The 10092-nt window shown below is 42.6% G+C and overlaps 1 protein-coding gene across 2 annotated transcripts in view; it reads right to left on the bottom strand.

Annotated features, from left to right (window-relative positions):
- Nucleotides 1–1875: 1875 nt before the first annotated feature.
- The window catches only part of LOC143295468 (uncharacterized), a 64118-nt gene continuing 55901 nt past the window's right edge, over nt 1876–10092 (bottom strand). The window contains exons 16-17 of one of the 2 annotated variants that reach the window (XM_076607183.1): nt 8272–8382; nt 1876–5960 (exon numbers count right to left, since the gene is read on the bottom strand). In XM_076607183.1, coding sequence (XP_076463298.1) covers nt 4518–5960; nt 8272–8382 — 1554 coding nt within the window. In that variant the 3' untranslated portion in view covers nt 1876–4517. The remainder of the gene's footprint in view (nt 5961–8271; nt 8383–10092) is intronic. The other variant, XM_076607182.1, reaches the window with a different exon arrangement.

The raw sequence follows: 10092 nt of genomic DNA, 5'->3' as shown, positions 1-10092 counted from the left end.
CCTCCTACCCACGAAGCCCTCTAAAAGAAGACTCATCCCTGCAACAAGCACACACACGCACACGCACACGCACACACACGAAATGCACGAACGCTCGCAAGCGCCCTGCCACATAAAAAAAACGGAAAACGGCTTCCCCACGATAAAACATGCATCTGGAACCAGATCATACCGAGACCAGCACCTGGAAACTTATTCTTATTGGAAAGGGCATGTTTTCAAAGCAGGCTTAAAAGAATTTTGTGATGCAGAGTTTAGTTAGGTCATGCATCCGTAGGGTGAGCCTCACCCTAGAATGACGGTTAAAAAAAAAAAAGTTCCAGGAAGCCCCCACTATTTTCTTCAAAAACCCTGTTTATGTTTTTTACTGTTTTGGCTTCAGAAGTCTCCAAGGTTTGAAACGTGTCACCTATTTGTCTCATTTTGTGTCAAAATTTCTGTTCGTTCTCCCTGCATTATGTGAGTTCAGTACTGTCATTATTTACTTCCTTTTTTAAGTACTTTTTTTTTTTTTAACAGAATGCAATCAACTCATGAGCAATACATTCTGATAACACTAATCAACATGAAGCAAATTACTGCCACTGATTACTGAAAATTGATGGGCCACATGAAATAAATTAAATCCCTAATGTCTTTCAAAAGACTTGCAATGTTGCTGTGACATTTGAACAGGAGGGGGGGGGGGGGAGACTTCAGGGCAAGGACTATGACACCAATAAAAAAAAAATTAAAAAAAAAAAATTAAACCCTGAAGATTTCATCTGGAACATAACAGTCATACATCACTTTAAAAATCCAATGACAAATACAAAAACATATACAAGTGTGCTAAAGTTTTAGCAATTTTTGTTCATAGACAACACACACATTAAAACAAGTTGGTTATACATACATACATACATACATACACACATACACACATCCACACATTGCGCTACATGCATCTGAGTGAAAACTACATACGCAAACATACAACAAGTATGCATAACGTATGCATTCGCATCATGGAAATCTCCCAACAGCAAGTGATGATGAAGAACAATGAACAGAACCAACATGTTACCAGCAATGAATCCACACCCCCAGTTTCAGACTTCTCTACACAAGTTTAGACAAGACAAGACAAGACAAAAATCTTATCTTTACAAACAAGGGTCAAACTTTAGCCTTTGTTACTTTTCTCACATGCTGTCCTTGCCTACAAAGGAGCAAAGTAAAAAATATATATATAAAAAATATATACATAAAAATTAATTAAAAAAAAAAAAAAAAAAAATTATATATATATATATATAAAAGAGACCAGAGGTGCCGGTGGAGAAAGAGATAATTTATAGAGACGGATGGAGACAGACAGATGCAGAGAAAGAAAGAGATCAAACAGACACTAAAGTAAAGACACACACGGAAACACAGATATCGACTGAAGACAGGGAAACACACAGAACATCACTGTACAATACCCCCACCCCCACCCCCCAACCCCCCCACAACCCCCCACCCTCACCCCCTTTAGCTTTTTCCTTGAGATAAAAAAAAAAAAAAAAAGAACCCACGGCAACAAAGGGGGCTTGTCCCTGGCAAAACTGTATAGAAAAATTCCACTTTGATAGGAAAACAAACAAAACTGAACTGCAGGCAGAAAAAATACCATAAAAAATGGGTGGCACTTGTCAGTGTAGCGACGCGCTCTTCCCGGTGAGAGCAGCCCGAATTTCACACAGAGAAATCTGTTGTGATAAAAAGATAAATACAATACAAATACAATACAATACAATACAATACAATACAATACAATATATTCATTATCCTAAAAACAACTTAGATGTCCATATCAAGTGTTCATTCTTTAGTTTAACGTCTTTTCACTGCAAGTGATACTAGACGAGGGTAGGAAAAAAATCGAGTGGGAGGAGGGGGAGGGGTGGGTGGGGGGAATTACTGTGTACGCATGCGAGTAAGTGAAAGTGTGTGTGTGCGTGTGTGTGTGTGTGTGTGTGTGTGTGTTACATATAGAAAATGATGGTTTTGTTTAAAAATAAACAAAGAACAAAAAAACATAACCATATCAATTACTGTGTACGCATGCGAGTAAGTGAAAGTGCGTGTGTGTGTGTGTGTGTGTGTGTGTGTGTGTGTGTGTGTGTGTTACATATAGAAAATGATTGATTTAAGTTTTTAAAAAAAACAAAAAACATAACAATATCAAGTGTCTCCAAACCAAAAATCTCCGATCTCATCACACAAATAAAATGTTTCATGGTTTGTCATCATTACTTTTGTTTCATCACAGTAACAGTAAAAGATCATCTTTAAAATGTATGATATGCCACTCTTGTGACCAGTGGTGTAGATTTTTTTGAAAACAAACCAAACTGGGATGCAAACAGTCATAAATCTGTACATTAGCAACAGATAAATATATGCAAATCATAAAAAAGAAAATAAAGAAAATAAAACAAAACAATTTTTTTTTTTTTTTTTAAACAGCATTGCAATGGAAATCAAGCTTTTGATTGGTCAAATAGTCATAATACGGAATAGAATACAATAGGAATTATTGTAAACTATAATGAAACCTGAAATCAATATCATAACCGCTTGGTTGATCTTGTGCTTTGCCTTGTATTAATTTTTTTTTCTTCAAATCAATGTCAGTAATAACCGTGTTATCCTATGAAATACCCAATAAGGTTTTGTTTGGGGTGTTTTGTTTGTTTATTTGTTGTTGTTCTTTTAAACAAGAACAGGCGATTTCTTCCCTTTTTCTGTTTTTTGATTACAAAAAAATATCTGGAAAAGTTATTTCCTAGCATTCATCTGAGACACAATAAACCAACCATCCTGCAAATATATAAAAAGTGGGAGATACAAATCAATTTACATTATAAAAAAATATATATATATATCCAAACGAAATTTTGGACTCAAAACAAACACCAACAAAATTGATCTTAAACATGAAACAAACGAACAAACAGCCAAAGAGATATCCAGCTACACTGACAAACTCTTCAAAAATCAAATGAAGCAAGCAAACCTGGCAGTGTCTACAGTGTCTAACATACCACTTGGATCTATTAATGTGGAGGTGTATATATATATATATATATATATATATATATATAAACAAAACGTAATACATCCAATCAACAAGTAAATCAGCCAAAAATATAAATCAGCAATCCTATCAAAGGTGGAATTAGCTGAGAGAATGAGCTCATTTCAATAACAAATAAACAAACAACAAAAAATGAAAACATTTTTTTTTTAAATCCACAACAGAATCTAGCATGTAGTTGGTCAATAAATGATCAATAATGATAATAATAACAAACAATAATAATAATGATAACAAAAGGATATTTGGTACGCCCAATCTAATGACGCAAAAGCCCTGGTCGTGTACAATGAAAAATACAATGATGTATACATACTGAAAACGTACTTACAGAAAAATTCATTTTTCTGGTGTTTCATAAAAAATATTCTGTTGTAGCTGTACACAGGTATATATATAGGTACAGATCTCCAAAATTGATCCTCTCAGTAAAATCCAGCTAGGGCATAGTTTGAGGCTGTTACAACCAGTAACTGCTATATGTGCTATCTGTCTATTGTAAAACAGTCTGGCATGTGGAGGTATATTAAATATATATATATAAACACCAACGGAAGACATTGAGACTCGAGTGAAATGTTAACTGCTTATTGCTGAAAAAAGAGCTGTAATCTGTCATTTCAGTTTATGCTCATGGTCAACACATCAAACAATAAACAAAACAGGCAGTGATTCTTCTTCTGCCTCTTCTGCGTTCGTGGGCTGCAACTCCCACATTCACTCGTATGTAAACGAGTGGGCTTTTACGTGTATGACTGTTCTTACCCCGCCACGTAGGTAGCTATACTCCGCTTCCGGGGGTAGTGATTCAATATGTTGCAGTTCATGCTTCTAGTAAAAGTTATATGTTTATGGTACACAAGAAGTTACACATTTATTGTGCACATTTCTGGTCTTATGTACACAGGGCTTTACAGTAAATGCTTGTGTGGATAAATGGGTGTTTTTTAATAATTCTTTTTCAAAATCCAAAATCCCACATGTGTGGCCAGCAGAAAAATATAATTAGAAAACTTATCAAAATATATATTGGCTCCGCGACTGAACAATTACTGTTGTCAGTAAGGAGCTTAGCAGGTGGTGTATTTTGTACATTAAATCAGGACAGGCACTTCTGAAAACTCCACCAAAGTGACACAGCAGCAGAGCAGGGTCTCCTCTGGTGTGTGGGCACCTGGCGACCTTACATCCATAGTTCCCTGTGCCATTTTAGTGACTGGGACTGGAACCCAGGTGTGGCTGTGTATGGGAGACTGGGAGACTTGCAATGAGTGGCATGGGAATAATGCTACTGAAATGATGCAGAATTGGGGAAGCCAAAAAAAAAAAAACAACAAAAAGAAAAACCACACAAAGGGCAAGACGGAGGGTGATCAGTGTCACGTCCAGAGTATCAATGCTGTTGCCATGATGTGGGTGACACTGGCTCTGGCAGCGGGGAAATGTAACCAGAGTCCAACCGCATGAAGTTGTGGGGCAGCACTTTCTGCTCACCTGGGCAGTCTCCAGACGTGGGGCTCGGTAAGTGGACGTAGCCATTGTCGTCCAGCTTGATTTGCTGCATGCCAGAGCCAGCTTTGTGCTCGCCACTGCTGAGCGGGGGACAGTCAAAGAAGACATAACCATTGCTGTTCACCATGGGTGGACCCCTGCTCCCCTTCTTCAATTCAGTGTTGTACGACACATCGATACTGAGGTCATTTCCATTGTCGTCGTTTATCTCTACATCACCAATGGATGTGGAACTATTGTCGTCGATGCCGTCGTCAGGGAGCTCAGGCAGAGTGATGCTGTCACTGATTTCGGAACATGTATCGACAGACAGATGACTGGCTGGGGGGCAGATGGCGCCAGGGACGGAGGAGAGGGGCAGGTAACCGTCACCTGCTGGCTCGCCCCTGCCCCCCTCACGCTTCCTCCCCACCTGACGCTGACTGCTGGGTGTTGGGGTTTCTTCAGCAGGCGCCAGACGCTGCCCCCCATCCTCATTCCCCTCTTCACGCTCTCCTGAACGATTGATGTGGGGGCTAGAGACTGCAGCATGAGAGATGTACCCCGAGTGAAGTCCAGCCACCCCGCACTGCTCAGGAATGCGAGAATCAGTCGTCAGGTCTGCAAGGACCTGTGGGCTGGGGTCCGTGCTCTGCAACAGCAGTGGGTACTGCACGTAAGCAGGGTTCATCCGTGTTCCCGCCTCCTTGCTGGGCTGAGGCTCTGCCACCACCACATCTTCGTGGGCTCGGGGGGTTAGCTCATCAAACTGTTCTCCAAAGGTAGAGTGGCTGTCCTCATCCTCCTCCTCCTCCTCATCCCCTGAGAGATCCGGGCGGACAGGACCTGCAGTGGTCACCGTGACATAGCTGGCAACGTCATTCTGCTTCTTTGGCTCACCCCCGCAAGATGCGGTCTCAGCTGCGTGAGGAAGCTCAGGGCGGACGACGAAGAACACCATCTGCTCTCCACCCTGCCCCCAGCCACCAGTGGGAGGGGTCACCACGCCGACCTCTGACCCCAACACGCCGCCCCCATCCCCAGACTCATCGGGAGGGGCCACGTTGGTGGCAATGACGTACGGCGTGATGCTTGTGCTGCCGCTGTCCCCCTGAGAGACTGGGTCCGTGCTGCTGCTGTTATCCTCGGGGTTGGTGGTGCTGCAATCCTGCTCCAGCGAGGTGGGGGTGGGGGCGGGGGTGGGGTCGGGGGCGGGGCCGAGGGGGGCCCCACGGGCTGGAGGCTGGGGGTCTGGTCCAGGAACCGGCTCCGGCTCTGGAGAGGCGGGGGTGGGGGTGACAGGGGGAGAGTTCACGTCGCAACCGCTGTCAACGCTGCTGCTAGTCTGCAGTCAAACAGAGAGAGACACTGCTGTTGTCAACAATCCCCACATTGCTGTTGCTGTCAACAATCCCCATACTGCTGTTGTCAACAATCCCCATACTGCTGTTGTCAACAATCCCCACATTGCTGTTGCTGTCAACAACCCCCATACTGCTGTTGTCAATAATCCCCATGCTGTCAACAATCCCCATACTGCTATTGTCAACAATCTCCACATTGCTGTTGCTGTCAACAATCCCCATACTGCTGTTGTCAACAATCCCCATACTGTCAACAATCCCCATACTGCTGTTGTCAACAATCCCCACATTGCTGGTGCTGTCAACAATCCCCATACTGCTGTTGTCAACAATCCCCATACTGTCAACAATCCCAACTGTCCCAATATTGTTGTTGTCAACAGTCAACAATCCCCATACTGTTGTTGTTGTTGTTGTCAACAATCTCCACACAGCTGTTGTTGTCAACAATCCCCATACTGCTGTTGTCAACAATCCCCATACTGTTGTTGTCAACAATCTCCACACAGCTGTTGTTGTCAACAATCCCCATACTGCTGTTGTCAACAATCCCCATACTGTTGTTGTCAACAATCCCCACACTGCTGTTGACAACTTCTTCTTCTTCTTCGTTCGAGGGCTGCAACTCCCACGTTCACTCGTATGCACACGAGTGGGCTTTTACGTGTATGACCGTTTTTACCCCGCCTTGTAGGCAGCCATACTCTGCTTTCGGGGGCGTGCATGCCGGGTATGTTCTTGTTTCCATAACCCACTAAATGCTGACATGGATTACAGGATCTTCAACGTGCGTATTTGATCTTCTGCTTGCATATACACACGAAGGGGGTTCAGGCACTAGCAGGTCTGCACATATGTTGATCTGGGAGATCGCAAAAATCTCTACCCTTTACCCACCAGGCACTGTCACCGTGATTCGAACCCTGGACCCTTAGATTGAAAGTCCAACGCTTTAACCACTCGGCTATTGCACCCGTCTGCTGTTGACAACAATCCCCCACACTTCTATCAGCAAACCCACAATGCTGTCAACAAGCCAACACTGCAGTTAACAACCAACACTGCTGTATATAAAAAACAAAAACTGCTGTCAACAACAAACACTGCTGTTAACAAAACTACAATGTTGTTAACAACCAGCACTGCTGTACACAAAAAATAAAAAATATAAAATATAACACTGCTGTCAACAACCCCACACTACTGTCAACAACCCCACACTTCTGTCAACAATCCACACTGCTGTCAACAATCCACTCCACACACTGCTGTCAACAACCCCACACTTCTGTCAACAATCTACACTGCTGTCAACAATCCACACACTGCTGTCAACAACCCCACACTTCTGTCAACAATCCATGCTGCTGTCAACAATCCACACACTGCTGTCAACAAATCCCACACTGCTGTCAACAAACCCACACTGCTGTCAACAATCCACACACTTCTGTCAACAATCCACACTTCTGTCAACAATCCACACACTTCTGTCAACAATCCACACACTTCTGTCAACAATCCACACTTCTGTCAACAATCCACACACTTCTGTCAACAATCCACACTTCTGTCAACAATCCACACACTTCTGTCAACAATCCACACTGCTGTCAACAATCCACACACTGCTATCAACAAACCCCACACTGCTGTCAACAAACCCCACACTGCTGTCAACAATCCACACACACTTCTGTCAACAATCCACACACTTCTGTCAACAAACCCACACTGTTGTCAACAAAACAATACTTCTGTCAACAATCCACACACTTCTGTCAGCAAACCAACACTGCTATCAACAACCAACACTGCTGTCAACAACTGTCAACCACAACAAACTGCTGTAAGCACCAACACTTCTATCAACAAACTGACGCTGATGTCAACACACCAACACCACAGTAGGCAAACAACACCAGCTCTTCTATCAACAATTTTCATTTTTCTGGAAAAATCACGTATTTCTTTTTTTTTAATTTTAATAACATGGCACACACACACACACACACACACACACACACACACACACACACACACACACACACACGCACACACACACACCACACCACACAAATACATAGCACACATACACACACACACACACACCTTCACACACACAACACACACACACACACAACACACAGACACACACACACACAACCCCCCCAAACCCTCCAACACCCCACCTTCACACACACACACACACACACACATGCCCTGGGGGGGTGGTGAGGGGGTGGGGGGGGGAGGGGGTTGGGCGGAGGTGACATGATCTGAAACACTAACCTGGGGGACCAAAGGAGGAGAGAACTTGTGAATGGGGTGGTCATCCTGAAGGCTGTCATCGGGGATGCTGGCCCCACGGTTATCCACACCCACCACCCGCCCTCTGTGTTCCTGAAACGCAGCACCAGACTGCACTGATCCTTTGGCACCATTCAATGAACACAAAGGACAGGGCGCAATAGCCGAGTGGTTAAAGCGTTGGACTGTCAATCTGAGGGTCCCGGGTTCGAATCACGGTGACGGTGCCTGGTGGGTAAAGGGTGGAGATTTTTACGATCTCCCAGGTCAACATGTGTGCAGACCTGCTAGTGAAGAAGAATTAACACAAAGTAATCTGTTTGTTGTTGATTGTTTTGTGTGCAGACCTGCTAGTGCCTGAACCCCCCTTCGTGTGTATATGCAAGCAGAAGATCACATACGCACGTTAAAGATCCTGTTATCCATGTCAGCGTTCGGTGGGTTATGGAAACAATAACATACCCAGCATGCACACCCCCCAAAACGGAGTATGGCTGCCTACATGGTGGGGTAAAAACAGTCATACACATAAAAGCCCACTCGTATACATACGAGTGAACGCAGAAGAAGAAGAAGAATTAACACAAAGTAATCTGTTTGTTGTTGATTGTTTTGGGGTTGGTTTGTTTTTTTCCCCTCTCCTTGCATTGAAGGCTATATTTCTCACATGGAAACAACATCATCATCATCGTTTTAATTATCAGTATTTTGCACAGTTCTTGCATATCACTGTAGGTGGAGTCACACTAATAAGCTACCGCAGAGTACTACAGCGACAATCAGTTTGCAAGGATGTTTCTACTTTGTACACAAAGTAAAAATATATTAATCAATCAATTAATCAATTAATTAATTAATTAATCAATCAATCAACCAATCAATAAAACCGAATAAGAGAATAAAATGAAATCTTTGTTTGTGATATCTGAAAGTGACAATGACAACAACAAAAAAATTATTAAAAAAAAAAAAAATGCTTCTTACATGCACACAAACACAACTAACCCCACCCACCCACACACACACAGACACACACAGACACACACACACACACACACAAAGTTTGTTGGGTTTTTCCCCCCTTGCACTGAAGGCTATATTTTTCACAATGAACCCTTATCATCATCATCGTTATCAGCATTTCGCACAGTTCATGCATATCACTGTAGATGAAGTTTGCCATTAATACAATAAGCTATTGCAGAGTAGTACAGTGACAATAAATTTGCATGGATGTTTCTATTTTGTACACAAAGTAAAAATTACTTAATTGATTAATCAATCAATTAATTACAATTAACTGATTGATTGATTGATTAAACCGAATAAGAGAAAAAAATGAAAAGATTTTTGTGATATTTGAAAGTGACACTGATGACCAAAAAAAAAAAAAAAAGAAAGAAAAAAGATGCTTCTTACATGCACACAAACACACACACACACACTAACACACACACACACACACTAAAACACACACACACACACACACACACACACTAACACACACACACACACACACACACACACTAACACACACACACACACACACACACGCTCGCGCGCGCACGCACACATATACAAACAAACAGCAAACATTCTCATAACACACACTCAAACACACACACACACACACACACACACACACACACTAACACACACACTAACACACACACACATACACACTAACACACACACACACACTAACACACACATATAAAGAAACAGCACACATACGCTTAACACACACCCACACACAAACACACACACACAAACACACACACCCACACACACACACACAACTCA

Source organism: Babylonia areolata, chromosome 20 (genome assembly GCF_041734735.1).
Source record: "Babylonia areolata isolate BAREFJ2019XMU chromosome 20, ASM4173473v1, whole genome shotgun sequence".
In the NCBI taxonomy this organism is placed as follows: Eukaryota; Metazoa; Mollusca; class Gastropoda; order Neogastropoda; family Buccinidae; genus Babylonia; species Babylonia areolata.
The sequence above is the reverse complement of the archived record's forward strand: the minus strand, read 5'-3'. Positions and strand labels throughout refer to the sequence as shown.